Source organism: Haliotis rufescens, unplaced genomic scaffold (genome assembly GCF_023055435.1).
Source record: "Haliotis rufescens isolate VD_foot unplaced genomic scaffold, xgHalRufe1.0.p SCAF_33, whole genome shotgun sequence".
Lineage (NCBI taxonomy): Eukaryota > Metazoa > Mollusca > Gastropoda > Lepetellida > Haliotidae > Haliotis > Haliotis rufescens.
In genome coordinates, this window is record NW_025964035.1 from 2871796 (window position 1) to 2895329 (window position 23534).

Below are 23534 nucleotides of genomic sequence, written 5' to 3' on the forward strand. Positions count from 1 at the left end.
CAAACTCCAGAAATCAAACAATTGCAAATAACGACATCATCACATATGATAAACATATTCTGTAACAGCTGTAAAATATCACAAGTGCTTCATGTCAAATGCCACATGAAAATATATAGAACACTAAGGAAGCCACCATGCTGTCCACATGAAATGTGTTTTTTCAGGCATATGTAGATTTGAATAATACTGTTGTTTATCATCCAAAACTGGCTCCCACAGGAGATATCGCAAGGGTGAGATCAAGCGATATCTATACTGTATATATCGCTGCAATGAAATTGCATCACAATGCTTTGCAGACCATTATGATGTCATTGGTTACCATGACGTCACAATCAAATGACATCAGTAATGGCTCTGCTACTGAAGCTGTTAGCAGTACTTTTTACACTTAAGACACTGCTTATTAGTGTATAAAAACTGAAAAGGTTGGAAGAATGACGCTGGATGATAAAAAAATCTCACCCTCGTGTCTTTTGATATTAAATTTATCAACACTCGTTCATAAAGTGGAAAAAAATCCTCGGCAAGCCTCGGAGTTTTCCCACTTTTATCAACTCGTGTTGATATATTTGATATCAAAAGACACGAGGGTGAGATTCTCTATATACTACACAAAAGAAGCTAAGAATTTTTTTTTTTTCATACCACGATAGTTCATCTGTAATGGCTGGTGCACGTGCAATGGGTATTGCAACACATCCTTTCAATTGTGGGTGGTCTTTAACTCATTTAGAGTGGTATAATATAAAAGCTTCAACAATATACACTACATCGATTAAATAATAGTTCATACACACATTTGTTGAATGAATTATTTTGGCAATATATTTGACAAATAGTGTAAAACAGAAGCTAAGTAAAACAAGAAAAAAAACATGTTTGGCTGAGGAAACAAATGTCTTTTTTTATGAATTTTATGTCAGTTGAAAACTGTCATAAATGAATTGACACATTAACTACTCCCTGATATACAAAGGCTACATTTACTTATTGTCCCATTCTAATCAATTCATTCTCAGTTTCTGAATGAGTCACTCATTGAGGACTAAATTGTCACTCTTCCTTTTAAAAGTTGCACTTGACTGAATATAGGGATGACAGGCTGAAGACTCCTGGTGCCGAGACACGTGTGCTGTAACAACTGATGGCATATAGACAAATGTCACAGAAGGATCTCTGTTACAAATTGGCCACAACAGCACTCGACATTTTCCCAACACTTCAATCATTCGCTGTCATTGACAGTCAATACAGTGAGTGAGTGAGTTGGGTTTAACGCCGCTTTTAACAGTATTCCAGTTATATCACGGCGTGTCAGCTTAATGTGGGAGGAAAGCTCAAAGTGATGCAGGTCACAGACGTTTACCACTTCGGTGAAACCCACGAGCACGGGTATGGTGCTGACAAACCTAGAAACATAATCGGGGCGAACCGGGATTCGAACCCACAAATAGGTTTCTGGCATGCCCAAGGGGTGCAACTCTGCACAGCGAATCGCGGCGCCTTAGACGACTGGGCCACCCATGCCCCCCACAGTTAATACAGATAAGGTGAGGTTAAATGGGGTTTAAATGCATGTGGCTGCTTGTACTAGTCCGGACTGATGCTGATTTATAGTGCTAGCTCACTGAGCTCATGCCAAATTTTAACATGAATACCCCACTCAGAAACAGTATACTGACTCCGAGCCGACCAGTCCTTGTTTTAGCCCCTTAATGCTGAGTGCCAGACAAGGTAACAACAAGTACCATCTTTTAACGTCTTTTGGTATGACGTGGCCAGAGATTGAACCACAGACCTTCCACTCTCTGGACGGACGCTCTACCACTAGACGACGGAGGCGGTCCAACAACTGGATCACTACCGAATCTTGTGAATGCTAACAGGGGTTATTACAGGATGGGAAGTAAACTTTCACTTCATACTAGTGTGAGTGAGTGAGTGTGGATTTACATCGCTCTTCGCAATATTCCAGCAACATCACTGCAGGGGGCACCAGAAATTAGCTTCAGACATTGTACCCATGTCAGGAATCAAACACGGGTCTTCGGTGTGACGAGTGACCACCTTTACCACAAGGCTACCAAACCACATTTATTTTCATAGGAGTAGATACATACACCTATCAGCACTGCTGAAAAGTATGAGTAGGAGAGTTTAGTCGAAAACTGCTTTCAACAGATCAGTTGTACTATTCATTTGTTTGTTTGTTGTTTAATGCCGCACTAAGCAATATTCCAGCTATATGACGACGGTCAGTACATAATCGAGTATGGACCAGACAATCCAGTGATTGCCACCATGAGCTTCGTTCAACGCTATTGTGATAAAATGACATGCATCAACCAAGTCAGCGAGCCTGGCAACCCTATCACCTAACCAAGCATAGTTGTCGCTTACGACCCTCATCACCAAATCCTGCCGTCGGCGTATGCCGGATGAGCGAGGCGGTAGGCGTGACGTTTCCACGACTCCTCTGTGTTCTGCAGGATGAGGGCCCGGTGAGCTGCATCCTCCGCACGGCGGGCCTGGAGGCGGGTCTCTTGGTCCTGTCTGGAGGAAGAGATGTACAGTCAGCAATACAACACAATTACAATACTTCACGGGTATGTGGACACTAGAGTCAGCAATACAACACCATCAATACATCACGGGTATGCAGAGACTAGAGTCAGCAATACAACACAATTACAATACTTCACGGGTATGTGGACACTAGAGTCATCAATACAACATCATCAATACATCACCAACAATACATCATGGGTATGCAGACACTAGAGTCAGCAATACAACATCATCAATACATCACGGGTATGAGGACACTAGAGTCATCAATACAACATCATCAATACATCACCAACAATACATCATGGGTATGCAGACACTAGAGTCAGCAATACAACATCATCAATACATCACGGGTATGAGGACACTAGAGTCATCAATACAACATCATCAATACATCACCAACAATACATCATGGGTATGCAGACACTAGAGTCAGCAATACAACATCATCAATACATCACGGGTATGAGGACACTAGAGTCATCAATACAACATCATCAATACATCACCAACAATACATCATGGGTATGCAGACACTAGAGTCAGCAATACAACATCATCAATACACCACGGGTATGAGGACACTAGAGTCATCAATACAACACTATCAAAACAACACCATCAATACATCACGGGTATGCAGACACTAGAGTCAGCAATACAACATCATCAATACATCACGGGTATGAGGACACTAGAGTCATCAATACAACACTATCAATACAACACCATCAATACATCACTGGTATGACGACACAAGTCTCATCATTACAACACTATCAAAAGGACACCATCAATACAACACCATCAATACATCACAGGTATGTGGACACTAGAGTCATCAATACAACACTATCAATACAACACCAACAATACATCACGGGTATGCAGACACTAGAGTCAGCAATACAACATCATCAATACATCACGGGTATGAGGACACTAGAGTCATCAATACAACACCATCAATACATCACAGGTATGTGGACACTAGAGTCATCAATACAACACTATCAATACAACACCAACAATACATCACGGGTATGCAGACACTAGAGTCAGCAATACAACATCATCAATACATCACGGGTATGAGGACACTAGAGTCATCAATACAACACCATCAATACATCACAGGTATGTGGACACTAGAGTCATCAATACAACACTATCAATACAACACCATCCATACATCACGGGTATGATGACACAAGTCTCATCATTACAACACTATCAATACAACACTATCAAAACAACACCATTAATACATCACGGGTATGTGGACACAAGAGTCATCAATACAACACTATCAATACAACACAGGTATGTGGACTAAAATGTACTTGGAAGCATCTGTCCTTTGGGGAGAGGTTGGTGACTAAAATGTACTTTGGAAGTATCTGCCTTTGGGGAGAGGTTGGTGACTAAAATGTACTTTGGAAGTATCTGCCCTTGGGGGGAGGTTGGTGACTAAAATGTACTTTGGAAGTATCTGCCTTTGGGGAGAGGTTGGTGACTAAAATGTACTTTGGAAGTATCTGCCTTTGGGGGGAGGTTGGTGACTAAAATGTACTTTGGAAGTATCTGTCCTTGGGGAGAGGTTGGTGACTAAAATGTACTTTGGAAGTATCTGCTCTTAGGGAGAGGTTGGTGACTAAAATGTACTTTGCAAGTATCTGCCTTTGGTGAGAGGTTGGTGACTAAAATGTACTTTGGAAGTATTTGTCCTTGGGGAGAGGTTGGTGACTAAAATGTACTTTGGAAGTATCTGCTCTTGGGGAGAGGTTGGTGACTAAAATGTACTTTGGAAGTATCTGCTCTTGGGGAGAGGTTGGTGACTAAAATGTACTTGGAAGTATCTGCCTTTGGGGAGAGGTTGGTGACTAAAATGTACTTTGCAAGTATCTGCCCTCGGAGAGAGGTTGATGACTAAAATGTAGTTTGGAAGTATCTGCCCTTGAGGAGAGGTTGGTGACTAAAATGTACTTTGGGGGTATCTGCTCTTGGGGAGAGGTTGGTGACTAAAATGTACTTTGGAAGTATCTGCCCTTAAGGAGAGGTTGGTGACTAAAATGTACTTTGCAAGTATCTGCTCTTTGGGAGAGGTTGGTGACTAAAATGTACTTTTGAAGTATCTGCTCTTAGGGAGAGCTTGGTGACTAAAATGTACTTTGGAAGTATCTGCCCTTGCTGAGAGGTTGGTGACTAAAATGTACTTTGGAAGTATCTGCCTTTGGGGAGAGGTTGGTGACTAAAATGTACCTTGGAAGTATCTGCCTTTGGGGAGAGGTTGGTGACTAAAATGTACTTTGGAAGTATCTGCCTTTGGGAAGAGGTTGGTGACTAAAATGTACTTTGGAAGTATCTGCCTTTGGGAAGAGGTTGGTGACTAAAATGTACTTTGGAAGTATCTGCTCTAGGGAAGAGGTTGTGACTAAAATGTACTTTGGAAGTATCTGTCCTTGGGGAGAGGTTGGTGACTAAAATGTACTTTGGAAGTATCTGCTCTTGGGGAGAGGTTGGTGACTAAAATGTACTTTGGAAGTATATGCCCTTGGGGAGAGGTTGGTGACTAAAATGTACTTTGGAAGTATCTGTCCTTGGAGAGAGGTTGGTGACTAAAATGTACTTTGGAAGTATCTGCTCTAGGGAAGAGGTTGGTGACTAAAATGTACTTTGGAAGTATATGCCCTTGGGGAGAGGTTGGTGACTAAAATGTACTTTGGAAGTATCTGCTCTTGGGGAGAGGTTGGTGACTAAAATGTACTTTGGAAGTATATGCCCTTGGGGAGAGGTTGGTGACTAAAATGTACTTTGGAAGTATCTGCTCTTGGGGAGAGGTTGGTGACTAAAATGTACTTTTGAAGTATCTGCTCTTAGGGAGAGCTTCGTGACTAAAATGTACTTTGCAAGTATCTGCCTTTGGTGAGAGGTTGGTGACTAAAATGTACTTTGGAAGTATATGCCCTTGGGGAGAGGTTGGTGACTAAAATGTACTTTGGAAGTATCTGCTCTAGGGAAGAGGTTGTGACTAAAATGTACTTTGGAAGCATCTGCCCTTGGGGAGAGGTTGGTGACTAAAATGTACTTTGGAAGTATATGCCCTTGGGGAGAGGTTGGTGACTAAAATGTACTTTGGAAGTATCGGACCTTGGGGAGAGGTTGTGACTAAAATGTACTTTGGAAGTATCTGCCTTTGGGGAGAGGTTGGTGACTAAAATGTACTTAGGAAGTATCTGCTCTAGGGAAGAGGTTGGTGACTAAAATGTACTTAGGAAGTATCTGCTCTAGGGAAGAGGTTGGTGACTAAAATGTACTTAGGAAGTATCTGCTCTAGGGAAGAGGTTGTGACTAAAATGTACTTAGGAAGTATCTGCTCTAGGGAAGAGGTTGGTGACTAAAATGTACTTTGCAAGTATCTGCCTTTGGGGAGAGGTTGGTGACTAAAATGTACTTTGGAAGTATCGGACCTTGGGGAGAGGTTGTGACTAAAATGTACTTTGGAAGTATCTGCCTTTGGGGAGAGGTTGGTGACTAAAATGTACTTAGGAAGTATCTGCTCTAGGGAAGAGGTTGGTGACTAAAATGTACTTAGGAAGTATCTGCTCTAGGGAAGAGGTTGGTGACTAAAATGTACTTAGGAAGTATCTGCTCTAGGGAAGAGGTTGTGACTAAAATGTACTTAGGAAGTATCTGCTCTAGGGAAGAGGTTGGTGACTAAAATGTACTTTGCAAGTATCTGCCTTTGGGGAGAGGTTGGTGACTAAAATGTACTTTGGAAGTATCTGCCCTTGCTGAGAGGTTGGTGACTAAAATGTACTTTGGAAGTATCTGCCTTTGGGGAGAGGTTGGTGACTAAAATGTACTTTGGAAGTATTTGTCCTTGGGGAGAGGTTGGTGACTAAAATGTACTTTGGAAGTATCTGCCTTTGGGGAGAGGTTGGTGACTAAAATGTACTTTGGAAGTATCTGCCTTTGGGGAGAGGTTGGTGACTAAAATGTACTTTGGAAGTATCTGCCTTTGGGGAGAGGTTGGTGACTAAAATGTACTTTGGAAGTATCTGCCCTTGGGGGGAGGTTGGTGACTAAAATGTACTTTGGAAGTATCTGCCTTTGGGGAGAGGTTGGTGACTAAAATGTACTTAGGAAGTATCTGCTCTTGGGGAGAGGTTGGTGACTAAAATGTACTTTGGAAGTATCTGCCCTTGGGGGGAGGTTGGTGACTAAAATGTACTTTGGAAGTATCTGCCTTTGGGGAGAGGTTGGTGACTAAAATGTACTTTGGAAGTATCTGCCCTTGGGGAGAGCTTGGTGACTAAAATGTACTTTGGAAGTATATGCCCTTGGTGAGAGGTTGGTGACTAAAATGTACTTTGGAAGTATATGCCTTTGGGGAGAGGTTGGTGACTAAAATGTACTTTGGAAGTATATGCCCTTGGGGAGAGGTTGGTGACTAAAATGTACTTTGGAAGTATATGCCTTTGGGGAGAGGTTGGTGACTAAAATGTACTTTGGAAGTATCGGACCTTGGGGAGAGGTTGGTGACTAAAATGTACTTTGGAAGTATCTGCTCTAGGGAAGAGGTTGTGACTAAAATGTACTTTGGAAGTATCTGCCCTTGGAGAGAGGTTGGTGACTAAAATGTACTTTGCAAGTATCTGCTCTTTGGGAGAGGTTGGTGACTAAAATGTACTTTTGAAGTATCTGCTCTTAGGGAGAGCTTGGTGACTAAAATGTACTTTGGAAGTATCTGCCCTTGCTGAGAGGTTGGTGACTAAAATGTACTTTGGAAGTATCTGCCTTTGGGGAGAGGTTGGTGACTAAAATGTACCTTGGAAGTATCTGCCTTTGGGGAGAGGTTGGTGACTAAAATGTACTTTGGAAGTATCTGCCTTTGGGAAGAGGTTGGTGACTAAAATGTACTTTGGAAGTATCTGCCTTTGGGAAGAGGTTGGTGACTAAAATGTACTTTGGAAGTATCTGCTCTAGGGAAGAGGTTGTGACTAAAATGTACTTTGGAAGTATCTGTCCTTGGGGAGAGGTTGGTGACTAAAATGTACTTTGGAAGTATCTGCTCTTGGGGAGAGGTTGGTGACTAAAATGTACTTTGGAAGTATATGCCCTTGGGGAGAGGTTGGTGACTAAAATGTACTTTGGAAGTATCTGTCCTTGGAGAGAGGTTGGTGACTAAAATGTACTTTGGAAGTATCTGCTCTAGGGAAGAGGTTGGTGACTAAAATGTACTTTGGAAGTATATGCCCTTGGGGAGAGGTTGGTGACTAAAATGTACTTTGGAAGTATCTGCTCTTGGGGAGAGGTTGGTGACTAAAATGTACTTTGGAAGTATATGCCCTTGGGGAGAGGTTGGTGACTAAAATGTACTTTGGAAGTATCTGCTCTTGGGGAGAGGTTGGTGACTAAAATGTACTTTTGAAGTATCTGCTCTTAGGGAGAGCTTCGTGACTAAAATGTACTTTGCAAGTATCTGCCTTTGGTGAGAGGTTGGTGACTAAAATGTACTTTGGAAGTATATGCCCTTGGGGAGAGGTTGGTGACTAAAATGTACTTTGGAAGTATCTGCTCTAGGGAAGAGGTTGTGACTAAAATGTACTTTGGAAGCATCTGCCCTTGGGGAGAGGTTGGTGACTAAAATGTACTTTGGAAGTATATGCCCTTGGGGAGAGGTTGGTGACTAAAATGTACTTTGGAAGTATCGGACCTTGGGGAGAGGTTGTGACTAAAATGTACTTTGGAAGTATCTGCCTTTGGGGAGAGGTTGGTGACTAAAATGTACTTAGGAAGTATCTGCTCTAGGGAAGAGGTTGGTGACTAAAATGTACTTAGGAAGTATCTGCTCTAGGGAAGAGGTTGGTGACTAAAATGTACTTAGGAAGTATCTGCTCTAGGGAAGAGGTTGTGACTAAAATGTACTTAGGAAGTATCTGCTCTAGGGAAGAGGTTGGTGACTAAAATGTACTTTGCAAGTATCTGCCTTTGGGGAGAGGTTGGTGACTAAAATGTACTTTGGAAGTATCGGACCTTGGGGAGAGGTTGTGACTAAAATGTACTTTGGAAGTATCTGCCTTTGGGGAGAGGTTGGTGACTAAAATGTACTTAGGAAGTATCTGCTCTAGGGAAGAGGTTGGTGACTAAAATGTACTTAGGAAGTATCTGCTCTAGGGAAGAGGTTGGTGACTAAAATGTACTTAGGAAGTATCTGCTCTAGGGAAGAGGTTGTGACTAAAATGTACTTAGGAAGTATCTGCTCTAGGGAAGAGGTTGGTGACTAAAATGTACTTTGCAAGTATCTGCCTTTGGGGAGAGGTTGGTGACTAAAATGTACTTTGGAAGTATCTGCCCTTGCTGAGAGGTTGGTGACTAAAATGTACTTTGGAAGTATCTGCCTTTGGGGAGAGGTTGGTGACTAAAATGTACTTTGGAAGTATTTGTCCTTGGGGAGAGGTTGGTGACTAAAATGTACTTTGGAAGTATCTGCCTTTGGGGAGAGGTTGGTGACTAAAATGTACTTTGGAAGTATCTGCCTTTGGGGAGAGGTTGGTGACTAAAATGTACTTTGGAAGTATCTGCCTTTGGGGAGAGGTTGGTGACTAAAATGTACTTTGGAAGTATCTGCCCTTGGGGGGAGGTTGGTGACTAAAATGTACTTTGGAAGTATCTGCCTTTGGGGAGAGGTTGGTGACTAAAATGTACTTAGGAAGTATCTGCTCTTGGGGAGAGGTTGGTGACTAAAATGTACTTTGGAAGTATCTGCCCTTGGGGGGAGGTTGGTGACTAAAATGTACTTTGGAAGTATCTGCCTTTGGGGAGAGGTTGGTGACTAAAATGTACTTTGGAAGTATCTGCCCTTGGGGAGAGCTTGGTGACTAAAATGTACTTTGGAAGTATATGCCCTTGGTGAGAGGTTGGTGACTAAAATGTACTTTGGAAGTATATGCCTTTGGGGAGAGGTTGGTGACTAAAATGTACTTTGGAAGTATATGCCCTTGGGGAGAGGTTGGTGACTAAAATGTACTTTGGAAGTATATGCCTTTGGGGAGAGGTTGGTGACTAAAATGTACTTTGGAAGTATCGGACCTTGGGGAGAGGTTGGTGACTAAAATGTACTTTGGAAGTATCTGCTCTAGGGAAGAGGTTGTGACTAAAATGTACTTTGGAAGTATCTGCCCTTGGAGAGAGGTTGGTGACTAAAATGTACTTTGGAAGTATATGCCCTTGGGGAGAGGTTGGTGACTAAAATGTACTTTGGAAGTATCGGACCTTGGGGAGAGGTTGTGACTAAAATGTACTTTGGAAGTATCTGCCTTTGGGGAGAGGTTGGTGACTAAAATGTACTTAGGAAGTATCTGCTCTAGGGAAGAGGTTGGTGACTAAAATGTACTTAGGAAGTATCTGCTCTAGGGAAGAGGTTGTGACTAAAATGTACTTAGGAAGTATCTGCTCTAGGGAAGAGGTTGTGACTAAAATGTACTTAGGAAGTATCTGCTCTAGGGAAGAGGTTGGTGACTAAAATGTACTTTGCAAGTATCTGCCTTTGGGGAGAGGTTGGTGACTAAAATGTACTTTGGAAGTATCGGACCTTGGGGAGAGGTTGTGACTAAAATGTACTTAGGAAGTATCTGCTCTAGGGAAGAGGTTGGTGACTAAAATGTACTTTGCAAGTATCTGCCTTTGGGGAGAGGTTGGTGACTAAAATGTACTTTGGAAGTATCTGCCTTTGGGGAGAGGTTGGTGACTAAAATGTACTTTGGAAGTATCTGCCTTTGGGGAGAGGTTGGTGACTAAAATGTACTTTGCAAGTATCTGCCTTTGGGGAGAGGTTGGTGACTAAAATGTACTTTGGAAGTATCTGCCCTTGGGGAGAGGTTGGTGACTAAAATGTACTTTGGAAGTATCTGCCCTTGGGGAGAGGTTGGTGACTAAAATGTACTTTGCAAGTATCTGCCTTTGGGGAGAGGTTGGTGACTAAAATGTACTTTGCAAGTATCTGCCCTTGGGGAGTGCTTGGTGACTAAAATGTACTTTGCAAGTATCTGCCTTTGGGGAGAGGTTGGTGACTAAAATGTACTTTTGAAGTATCTGCCCTTGGGGAGAGGTTGGTGACTAAAATGTACTTTGCAAGTATCTGCCTTTGGGGAGAGGTTGGTGACTAAAATGTACTTTGCAAGTATCTGCCTTTGGGGAGAGGTTGGTGACTAAAATGTACTTTGGAAGTATCTGTTCTTGGGGAGAGGTTGGTGACTAAAATGTACTTTGCAAGATATGCATGAAACTGCAAAATACCAAAATATTAGAAACATATTGTGATACATGTTCCTTTGTTCTTCTACATATCATGGTTCACCGTCATACCAATCATACCACGCCCCCCTATTCATGAGTCGTGCTCTGGGAACAAACCCTACCCACACTTCAACTAAGCCCAACAAGCCAGAATTTGGCCAATATTGGCACTAGACCATGGAACCTCCCTGTAGATAGAGGGCAGCAATGGCGCCATAGTTTGACCCTCGTGTTGTTCAACTTCTGTACCCACCTTGCTTTTGCTTCCAGTGCCAAGTTCATCTCATCATCAATCTTGACGCATATCCGAGAGATGGAAAATGGCTGACCAAATATTTTCGCCTGCAAAGCAATTAATATGAGTGAGTGAGTGAGTGAGTGAGTGAGTGAGTGAGTGAGTGAGTGAGTGAGTGAGTATGTATGGTTTTACGCCGCTTTTAGCAATATTCAAGCAATATCATGATGGAGGCACCAGGCTTCACACATTGTACCCATGTCTGGAATCAAACCCAGGTCTTCGGTGTGATGAGCGAATGCTTTAAGCACTGGCTACCTGACCGCCCCGCAATTGATATGAAAAGAGGTAGACAGTGAGACAAGATGGATCAGTGCTGGATGGGTCAATGGTGTACAATCAGTTCTTTTTACCAAATAATACTACTAATCATTGTAATCATATTGTAATATGTAAGTAATTAATCCTCATTCAAGTAGTAACTGTTTGTTTGTTTGTTTTTGTTTAATGCAGGGGGCATGGGTGGCCCAGTCGTCTAAGGCACCGCGATTCGCTGTGCAGAGTTGCGTCCCTTGGGCACGCCAGAAACCTATGTGGTATGCTTGTCATAAGAGGCAACTAACGGGATTGGGTGGTCAGGCCCGCCGACATGTTTAATGCATGTTGGCATATCTCAGTTGTATAGATCGATGCTCATGATATCAATCACTGGATTGTCAGGTCCAGGCATGATTATTTACAGACCGCCGTCATATAGCTGAATTATTGATGAGTGCAGCATTTAACAACAACAAAACAAATCAACAAACCAACCACATCTTAAATAATAGAAATAATGAGAAAAAAATTGAAGGAACAAAAAAAATATGAAAGTTATGATTTTTGGAAATACATTTGAGAATAAAACTGAAACTAAAAAAAAACAAATTAGTGAATCAACCAGAAATTTTGATTTGTAAAAAAAGCACGCTGTCAAAGTGTCATCATCAGGCTTTAGTACAGGTCTGATAATCAATGTTTTAAACTTACCTCTCCCTGATGGTAGAAGTCAATGGCTTTGTCGACGGAGACTCCATCAGAGAACAACACCCACGCTACTCCAGTGTTGGATTTTGTCACTGGATCCTACATCGGCAAAAACAACAAATTTAACCTCTAGCCTGAAGCCCGAGTCTTGTAAAAGTCTGTGTTGTCAAGTAAGCTGAGTTAATAATAGTCAATAAAATGACACTAAAATCTATTGACAAGGATGCAGAGAGGCATGATCGGCTGACAACATCACATAACTTAGTAGTATTTACCTAGGATTCCCAACTAGATGACTTTTGCAGCCAAATCAGGGAAAATTTGCCTTTTTTTTAAAATTGGGATTTTTTTCAGGTACAGGTATATTTTGTTCAATTCAGTGTGGTGTGGTGTGGTGTGGTGTGGTGTGGTGCAGTGTGGTGCGGTGTGGTGTGTGATGTGGTGTGTGGTGCGGTGTGGTGCGGTGCGGTGCGGTGCGGTGCGGTGCGGTGCGGTGCGGTGTGGTGTGGTGTGGTGTGGTGTGGTGTGGTGTGGTGCGGTGTGGTGTGTGATGTGGTGTGTGGTACTGTGTGCGGTGCGGTGCGGTGTTGTGTGGTGTGTGGTGTGTGGTGTGTGGTGTGTGTTGTGGTACTCTGTGTGGTGTGGTGCGGTGCGGTGTAACAATAAGTACCATTGTTTAACATCTTTTGGTATGACACATCCAGGAATTGAACCACCTGCAATTCATGCAGAATCAGACCACGAAGGTGGTCATTTGCTTGACTGATCAATGCATGAGTGCTAGAGTGGTTGGGTCGGACACTACATCGCACATTGCATTACATCCCTTAGAAAACCCAAAATTGTGGGTTCGAATCCTGGTTTGCCCTGGTGATACTCTGGCTTTGTCAGCTCCGAGCTACTGGGTTTCATCAAACTGGTAAACCTCTAAGACCAGTGTTCGATAAGCGCTTGGCCATAGGCCCGTGACAGGTAGATCTTGTGTCGGGCCACAGTTTCAAATTTGTGAGGATCCTCTTGGCCTGTAGTAAATTCTCGTGTTGATTTATTTGTCACAATAAGATGCAATATTTTTAATGAAGGCCTTAAGGGTTTAATTATAGCCTGCAGCTTCTGTTTGTTTGTTTGTTTGTTTGTTTGTTTGTTTGTTTGTTTGTTTGTTTGTTTGTTGTTTAAGGCTGCACTCAGCAATATTCCAGCTATATGATGCTGGTTTGTAAATAATGAAGTCTGGACCAGACAATCCAGTGACTGACCTCATGAGCATCGATCCACGCAAATGGGATACGATGACATGATCTCATCAACAAAGTCAGGGAGCCTGACCACCTGACCCCGATACAACAAGCAGAGTCACCTCTTACGAAGAGCGTGGGGACGGGTGGCCCAGTCGTCTAAGGCACCGCGATTCGCTGTGCAGAGTTGCGTCCCTTGGGCACGCCAGAAACCTATGATTGTGGGTTCGAATCCTGGTTCGCCCCAATTATGTTTCTAGGTTTGTCAGCATCATACCCGTGCTCGTGGGTTCATCGGGGTGGTAAACGTCTGAGACCTGCATCACTTGGGTCTTTCCTCCGACATTAAGCTGACACGCCGTGATATAACTGGAATACTGTTAAAAGCGGCGTTAAACCCAACTCACTCACTCACTCTTACGAAGAGCATAGCTTCTAAAGTCTGTGGGTCCTGATTTGTTATTTTTGCCAATTTGTTATTTTTCAAACACCATCTAAACCTGCATTAGTCCAGGCTTTCCTCCACATCAAGCTGACACGCCATGATAAAACTGGAATACTATCCAAAGCAGAGAACATACTTGCTGTAAAAGGTGACTATGCTTGTTGTAAAGAGGCCACAAACGGGATCAGGCTCGCTGACTTGGTTGATGCATGTCATCGTATCCCCATTGAGAGGATCGATGCTCATGACATCGATCAGTGGATTGTCTGGTCCAGACCTGATTATTTACAGACCGCTGTCATATAGCTGGAATATTGTTGAGTGCGGAGTTACACAACAAACAAACAAACAAACCACAGCGGTGTAAAACCCGACTCCCCGTCCCCCGTCACCTTGATGAGCACAACCTCCTCCACGCTGCAGTCAGCCTCCATCTCCAGCATCCCCTCCAACTTCTGCACTGACACATTGCCAGGGAGACCACATAGGTACCCCGCCCGCTCTCGGTGATCAGGCAGCTGAGGGGTGAGAAAACACAATTATACAACAGTTACCAGTGGCAGATCCAGAGACCACAATTACACAACAGTTATCAGTGGCAGATCCAGAGACCACAATGACACAACAGTTATCAGTGGCAGATCCAGAGACCACAATTATACAACAGTTACCAGTGGCAGATCCAGAGACCACAATGACACAACAGTTATCAGTGGCAGATCCAGAGACCACAATGACACAACAGTTATCAGTGGCAGATCCAGAGACCACAATTACACAACAGTTACCAGTGGCAGATCCAGAGACCACAATGACACAACAGTTATCAGTGGCAGATCCAGAGACCACAATGACACAACAGTTATCAGTGGCCGATCCAGAGACCACAATGACACAACAGTTATCAGTGGCAGATCCAGAGACCACAATGACACAACAGTTATCAGTGGCCGATCCAGAGACCACAATGACACAACAGTTATCAGTGGCAGATCCAGAGACCACAATGACACAACAGTTATCAGTGGCAGATCCAGAGACCACAATGACACAACAGTTATCCGTGGCAGATCCAGAGACCACAATGACACAACAGTTATCAGTGGCCGATCCAGAGACCACAATGACACAACAGTTATCAGTGGCCGATCCAGAGACCACAATGACACAACAGTTATCAGTGGCAGATCCAGAGACCACAATGACACAACAGTTATCAGTGGCCGATCCAGAGACCACAATGACACAACAGTTATCAGTGGCGGATCCACAGACCACAATGACACAACAGTTATCAGTGGCAGATCCAGAGACCACAATGACACAACAGTTATCCGTGGCAGATCCAGAGACCACAATGACACAACAGTTATCAGTGGCCAATCCAGAGACCACAATGACACAACAGCTATCAGTGGCGGATCAACATGGGGGCTTCTTGGCTATTCCAAGAACTCTCAAACCAAAACAATGTTTTCTCCTTATCAGTTCTCCACAACAACAACAATAATTGGCCATTCCTATAACGCTTTTTCCATGCTGAATATCGAATCTGAACCAGACAATCCAGTGATTGACATCATGAGCATCAACCCACGCAATTGGGGTATGATGACATGCATCAACCAAGTCAGCGAGTCTGATCTATCTGTCACCTTTTATGACAAGCATAGTCACCTTTTAAGGCAAGCATGGGTTGCTGAAGACCTATTCTACCCCGGATCTTCACGGGTCTGAGTAAGTGTATTGAGAATATAGGAAATGAGTATTGAGTGATACACAACACGCTGATATGTGTACACAAGGAAAGATAAATGTACGAAGGTGCAATGGGATAAACGGGAGAGAAGCCAATAAATTACAGTGAAAGTAGAGTAATGGGGTGGGATCCTAGTTACTCCTTTGTTATATTGTTATGTAAAATAAGCCTCTCATTAAAACTCAATATCTTTACCTAATTACCTAATCAATATTCCCCTGATGAAGGGACAAGAAGTAGCCATGAAACCTTGCTACGAACAATAAAGAAGTTGTTGTCCACAAAAGCGTCATGTCTTCAAAACTTTACAATGTTGATATATCTGCATGCAAAGGTCAGAAGTAGCCATGAAACCACACAAACAATAAAGAAGTTGTTGTCCACAAAAGCGTCATGTCTTCAAAACTTTACAATGTTGATATATCAGCATGCAAAGGTCAGAAGTAGCCATGAAACCACACAAACAATAAAGAAGTTGTTGTCCACAAAAGCGTCATGTCTTCAAAACTTTACAATGTTGATATATCAGCATGCAAAGGTCAGAAGTAGCCATGAAACCACACAAACAATAAAGAAGTTGTTGTCCACAAAAGCGTCATGTCTTCAAAACTTTACAATGTTGATATATCAGCATGCAAAGGTCAGAAGTAGCCATGAAACCTTGTTACAAACAATAAAGAAGTTGTTGTCCACAAAAGCGTCATGTCTTCAAATCTTTACAATGTTGATATATCACCATGCAAAGGTCAGAAGTAGCCATGAAACCACACAAACAATAAAGAAGTTGTTGTCCGCAAAACCGTCATGTCTATAAAACTTTACAATGCACACCTGAATCATGCATGCATGCACACAATATGCATACAGTCAACGTCTCCAGCATGGCCGATGATGTATCACCTGTCTGTGATAGTCTCACCTGTAGCCATGATGGCACTTCTCTGTCTTTGTTGGCGCCGGTGATGAGGCTCCACTCCTCTGCAGACATGACACACTCAGCGGAACCTGCACATGGACACGGTCAAGTTTACCAGCAGTACATGGTCAGTTTGTATACAATACGTTCCTCCATCACTTGGGAACACATGGGACCACTGTAACACCTATACGTCAGACAATGAAATGCGGCAGTGTACAACTCACGAAAGGCAAATGAGCTCGACTCTGTGAATAAACTTTATGTGTACTCTACTGTTGCGGGACATGAGTGAGTGAGTGAGTGAGTTGAGTTTAACGCCGCTTTTAACAGTATATCGCGGTGTGTCAGCTTAATGTGGGAGGAAAGCCCAAAGTGATGCAGGTCTCAGACGTTTACCACTTCGGTGAAACCCACAAGCACGGGTATGGTGCTGACAAACCTATAAACATAATTGGGGCGAACGGGGATTCGAACCCACAATCATAGGTTTCTGGCGTGCCCAAGGGACACAACTCTGCACAGCGAATCATGGCGCCTTAGACGACTGGGCCACCCGTGTCCCCTGCCAGACATTGAATCAATGGGTAGTGAAGATGGCCACAAAGCTGTGGAACATAGGAAATATTGCTGTTTGTGAAATGTTATCTGAGTGCTCATTGGTCAGAGCACTGATGGTATCCCTTTCACTGGAGCCAGGCCTTGTTTTGATTGGTTGGCTAAAAATACAACATTCACTCACAAGAGATGGAGGAGGTGAGATGAGGTGAAATTGGGATTAACGTGGCGTCCACGAGTGTTGCACTTATATAGCGACGTGCATGTACGTGTGTGGGGGTGGGGGGGGGGGTGGGGTGGGGTGGGGGGGGTGCTTGTACTAGTCACTTTATCAAACATACTTGAGCATGACAATATCATGTATACAGTTTTAAAACACCAGTTACCAAAGCTAGGCCACCTCGCTGGGGATCATGGGGACTTACAGTACCTCTGCTTCCTGCAGGATACCCTCGCAGGATTTACGTCATCACTTTAGCTACTGGTGGTTGTGCACAATACTAGCCAATATAAAATACTCAGCAATGAGTTGGCTTAAAACGCTGGTTGATGATAGTTACATTTATTACGATAGGATTACGTGTCACACAGGGGGACAATAATAACACCCTGGACAGAGCCTTCAATAATGTAAGTTGATAACAGCATCGTACCAAACTTAAAAACAAGCATTTAATTATTCACAATCATATTTAAAATCCAATGAAGAAGAGGCTTTGATACTTAATGTTACGTTATTCCACTGAATGTGACGATAATACAAAATGATGAACAAGCTGAATTTAAGAAAATATTACCTATATGAATCTCAATTTTGATTAATTTTTTTCCCAATTTGCATGCCAAGGGAATTTATTTAGGAATCCAAGAGAAGTCCCTGTTTTCTTACCCAGACCTTTGAGTGCTGCACTGATCTCTAGAACTCCTGACATTGTGAGGCCAGTCAGCAGATCCTGTGTAGTGTCTGTTACAATAGCACTTGAGTGCAATAGCTTCCCCAGTGACCCTGCAAGGAGCATACAAAAAAAGAGTGAGTGAGTTGGGGTTGACGTTGCTTTGAACAGTATTCCAGTTATGTCATGGTGTGTCAGCTTTATGTTCTAGAAAGATCGAAATAAGGCAGGTCTCAGACATTTAGCACTTTGGTGAAACCCACGATCACGGAAACCTAGAAACCTAGAAACATAATCAAATCTACAATCACAGGATTCTGGCATACCCAAGGGACACAACTCTGCACTGAGAAACATGACACCTTAGAGAGACTGGGCCACTTAGAGACTTGCATTCCAGTTATCATTCTCAACTCCCTGGGGAGTATACAACCCAAGCTGCCTGTGGGTGCTAGAGGGTTTTCACATCCACCTCACATATCGGCTACCCATTCCCTGCTGGGTGAACAGAGGCACATTTGAACTAAGTCACCTGCCCAGGGTGACACCACACGTTTTGACACTTGTGTTTCGGGTGTATGTACGTGCTGGTGTCTCCACCATCTGCCCATCCACCATCGGAGAAGAGGGTTCTTTTGAATGCACAGGGTGTATGTTCTGTACACAAGGGGGTAGTGACAACACTGTAAAGACCTGTAAACATTGTTGGTCTCAAGGCTGAAGAACAACCTGGTCACTTGCGGGATACAATCTCATCACCTGGGGCTTGCAAGCCGCCTTTTACGGCAAGCATGGGTTGCTGAAGACCTATTCTACCCCGGATCTTCACGGGTCACAGTCACAGATAGACATGAACTATATAGCTACCTACCTGGCTGTCCTCCAAGGTGTTTCAGGTTGACTATAAGGTTTTCTGGTAAGGAAGGGAGATCACTGCTGTTGGGCTGAAAATTGTCACCCACTTTACAGACCTTAAAACCTGTAACAGATCATAGTAATTACATCATATCATGCAGTGTTCAAAATTAAGGGGACCTAGGATATGTTCCACAAAGTGATGTGACGTGATGAATAATTGTAACGCCCATACTATGATATAGACATACAACAGTCATAGCACTAAGATGATTGTAAGTCCCACACTTTAACATAGAGTTACAGGAGTCAAGATGATGGTAACTCCCTCACTTTAGCATAGTCATAGTGCTGATATAAACGTAACTCCCTCACTTTAGCACAGTCATAGTGCTAGGATGATCGTAACTCCACACTTTAGCATAGTAGTCTATAGTCATAGTGCTAAGAAAGATGAATGTAACTCCTTCTCTTTAACATAGTCATAGCGCTAAGATGATTGTAGCTCCCTCACTTCAGCATAGTCATAGCGCTAAGATGATCGTAACTCCCTCTCTTTAGCACAGTCACAGCACTAAGATGATCGTAACTCCCTTACTTCAGCATAGTCATAGCGCTAAGATGATCGTAACTCCCTCTCTTTAGCACAGTCATAGTGCTAAGATGATCGTAACTCCCTCACTTCAGCATAGTAGTCTATAGTCATAGTGCTAAGATGACTCCGCTAGAGGGGGTGCACATTATACTTGGGTGTGCACAATACTCAAGAAAATATGGCATGTGCTCGCTACCCTATTGCTCGCTTTCCAATTGTAGTTTTTACCAGGATATTACCAGGAATGTCTTCCAACTCACCCAGAGTCGTGGCCAGTCTCCCATATACATCCTCCATGTCCACCTCGCTTATAGCATCGCGCTGGCCATTGAGGTAGACCGTCTTCAAACACCTCCCTCCACCCAACACGGAGATAAGGGAGATAACTCCATCTTTACCTGTAATACCAAGACATCGGTTACACTGTCAGTTCATGTCTCTGTGTCTTTAAACATCTTAAAAAATGACTTACCAGTGCTCAAAGTAGATCCCATAATAAAAAGTCCTATCAAACACTAAGGACGTTATGAGAAATTGTTTCCACTTAACCTTTGGTAGGTGATACTGTGAAAATTTACAATGAGAAATGTAAAAGCAAATGGTTTTGGTTTGGTTTGGTTTGTTGTTTTACGCCGCACTCATCAATATTCAAGCTGTATGACGGCGGTCTGTAAATAATCAAGTCTGGACCAGACGATCCAGTGATTTACATCATGAACATCGGTCCACGCAATTAGGATCGATGACATGCATCAACCAAGTCAGCGAGCATGACCACCCGATCCTGTTAGTCGCCTTTTACGACAAGCATAGTCGCCTTTAATGGCAAGCATGGGTTGCTGAAGACCTATTCTACCCCGGATCTTCACGGGTCTAAAGCAAATGAATGTTCAGATAATTAAATTTATCATCCAAAACTGATTTCCACAGGAGATATCACTTGCAGACCTTGGGATGTCATCTGTTGCCATGACAACACAATCAAATTATCCCACTGCCACTGAAGCTGGTTCGCTGCACTTTTTACATTCAAGACAGTGGTTATTACTTTTTACAAACCTTAAGGTTGAAAAAAAATATTTTAAAACAGAATCTCACTTTTATGCCTTTTGATATAAAATATATCAACACTTGTCAATAAAAGCCACCCTTCTCCCAATGTATCTATCACTGTAGTCTTGCAAGGAAGCAGTACATCTGAGTTGAAAGGGACACCTTGGCTTACAAACAATTTTGTCCTGTTTGTTGTTTAACACCGCACTCAGCAACATTCCAGCTATATGACAGTAGTGTGTTATAATAGAGTCTGACCAGACAATCCAGCGACATCACAAGAATGGATCTTAGTAATATTGGGATACGTTGACATGCATCAACCAAGTCAGTGAGCCTGACCTCCTGATCCCGTTAGTCGCCTCTTAAAACAAGCATAGTTGCCTCTATGACAAGCATGGGTTGCTGAAGGCCTTTTCTTACCCAGATCTTCACGGGGGAGACAAGCATGGGTTGCTGAAGACCTATTCTAACCCAGATCTTCACGGGGGAGACAAGCATGGGTTGCTGAAGACCTATTCTAACCCAGATCTTCATGGGGGAGGACAAGCCTGGGTTGCTGAAGACCTATTTTAACCCAGATATTCATGGGGGAGGACAAGCCTGGGTTGCTGAAGACCTATTTCAACCCAGATCTTCATGGGGGAGGACAAGCCTGGGTTGCTGAAGACCTATTTTAACCCAGATATTCATGGGGGAGGACAAGCCTGGGTTGCTGAAGACCTATTTTAACCCAGATCTTCATGGGGGAGGACAAGCCTGGGTTGCTGAAGACCTATCCTAACCTAGATATTCACGGGGAGGACAAGCATGGGTTGCTGAAGAACTGTTCTAACCCTGATATTCACGGGGAGGACAAGCATGGGTTGCTGAGAACCAATTCTAACCCAGATCTTAAAGGGGGTGATATTATGAGCAAATATCAAGCCCGTTGGTGTTCCATGACACGCCATTTGCCAAGTTGCCGAGTGTGACCACCTGATGCATTAATTCACCTCTTACAACCAGCATAGGTAGCAGGGGACCGACTAGAACCTGGAGTAGCCATGGGGAACTTACCAATAGTGTTGCCTGCCAGGTTGAGACTGTGCAGAGACGACTGATGTGTCTTTGTAAGGTACAGCTCACTGAGAGCTGCAGCACCATCACTGCCGATCTGAAACCAACAATGTGACAGGGTAGACGCCAAGTTTGGCTGTTAGTTTGTTGTTTAACGCCATACTCAGTAATATTCCAGTTATGTGATGGCCGCCTGTAATTTAGTCTGGACCAGACAATCCCGTGATTGAGATCATGTGCATCAATATTGTATTGTATTTGTATTGTTTGGTGTTTAACGCGGCACTCAGCAATATTCCAGCTATATAACGGCAGTCTGTAAAGGTGAGGTGAGGTGAGGTGAGGTGAGGTGAGGTGAGGTGGGGTGGGGTGGGGTGGGGTGAGGTGAGGTGAGGTGAGGTGAGGTGAGGTGAGGTGAGGTGAGGTGAGGTGAGGTGAGGTTTAACATAGCATCCAAGGTCATTGCACTTTGATAGTGACGGGCATGCACATGTGTGTGAGCCTGCTTGTACTAGTCCGGAGTAATGCCGATTTTATAGTGCTAGCCCACTGAGATACCATCCGTAGTGATGAATATGCCACTCAGATACAGAATACTGACTCTGAGCTGAGTAGTCCTTGTTTTAGCACCTCAATGACTAACGTCAGGCAGGGTAACAACAAGTACCATATTTTAACGTCTTTTTGTATGACGCGGCAGGGGTCCGAATCCCATACATTCCTCTCTCAAGGCGGACTCTCTACCACAAGACCATGGAGGCGGACTGTGAGAAAACACCAACATGAAGCAGGGCTTAAACATTTTCCACAAGGATGGGTACGGTGCTGCCGATCCAAGAATCATAATCACAACATTGCTGCCAATCACTTCGCTCTATATAATGAAGGGGACAGATCACTCAAACCTTGTATTCCTTCGCAGCTTTTTATTTTACTTGAGTGAAAGAAAATAGGTCTAAATTTTGACATTTCAACAATGATATTATATAATACAGTGATTATTTCCCATGTTTGTCTCCATACCAGTATACAATATTTCTAATAATGACCATTTCTGATTAAATGCAATATTTTTATACTTACCTGTATAGGCGTAGCGTCAAGTAGGGTAAAAATGATATTTTACAATACGAAAACATGCATGGCTAATAATCTTTTATCTCACCGTGTTGTTCGAGAGATCAAGAACTCCGAGAGGATGTGGTGTCTGCTTCAGAAGAGACTCCACGACAGCCCTCACTCCTGTGTCAGTGATCCGATTGGCTGACAGCTTGAGCATGTGGATTGGATGACCTTGACCGATAAGGTCACAAAGGGGTGAGAGGTCACTATCAGCCAATGAACACCCACCAAAACTCAAGGTCGTTACCTTGGAATGTTTCAGGTGACCTGAAAGAATGGCAACACTTATGGTACTGCAAATAGGCTGGACCAACATCACCATAAGTCTTTGAAATGAAAATATTCTAAAATTGCCGGTAGGCATTTTAAAATACATATATGTACAATAATAAGTTGAATTGTTTGATAGGCAACACCAACATGGACAGCACTGACTCCATACACACACACCAACACCTACCAGCAAGCTTCAGGCCATCCAACACCAACATGGACAGCACTGACTCCATACACAAACATCAACACTTACCACACAACTGAGGTACCACATCTGTACCAGCAAGCTTCAGGCCATCCAACACCAACATGGACAGCACTGACTCCATACACACACACCAACACTTACCACACAACTGAGGTACCACGTCTGTACCAGCAAGCTTCAGGCCATCCAACACCAACATGGACAGCACTGACTCCATACACAAACACCAACACTTACCACACAACTGAGGTACCACGTCTGTACCAGCAAGCTTCAGGCCATCTAACACCAACATGGACAGCACTGACTCCATACACAAACACCAACACTCACCACACAACTGAGGTACCACGTCTGTACCAGCAAGCTTCAGGCCATCCAACACCAACATGGACAGCACTGACTCCATACACACACACCA

The 23534-nt window shown here is 43.3% G+C and overlaps 1 protein-coding gene across 1 annotated transcript in view; it reads right to left on the minus strand.

The window, feature by feature from the left end:
• Positions 1–1736: 1736 nt before the first annotated feature.
• LOC124124954 overlaps positions 1737–23534 on the minus strand; it is a 35930-nt gene continuing 14132 nt past the window's right edge. Inside the window, exons 11-20 of the mRNA XM_048380872.1 lie at positions 22673–22896; positions 21508–21604; positions 19656–19793; positions 18817–18924; positions 17942–18058; positions 16498–16583; positions 14212–14337; positions 12143–12238; positions 11132–11220; positions 1737–2559 (exon numbers count right to left, since the gene is read on the minus strand). Of these exons, the coding sequence (XP_048236829.1) occupies positions 2415–2559; positions 11132–11220; positions 12143–12238; positions 14212–14337; positions 16498–16583; positions 17942–18058; positions 18817–18924; positions 19656–19793; positions 21508–21604; positions 22673–22896 (1226 nt within the window). The 3' untranslated portion in view covers positions 1737–2414. The remainder of the gene's footprint in view (positions 2560–11131; positions 11221–12142; positions 12239–14211; positions 14338–16497; positions 16584–17941; positions 18059–18816; positions 18925–19655; positions 19794–21507; positions 21605–22672; positions 22897–23534) is intronic.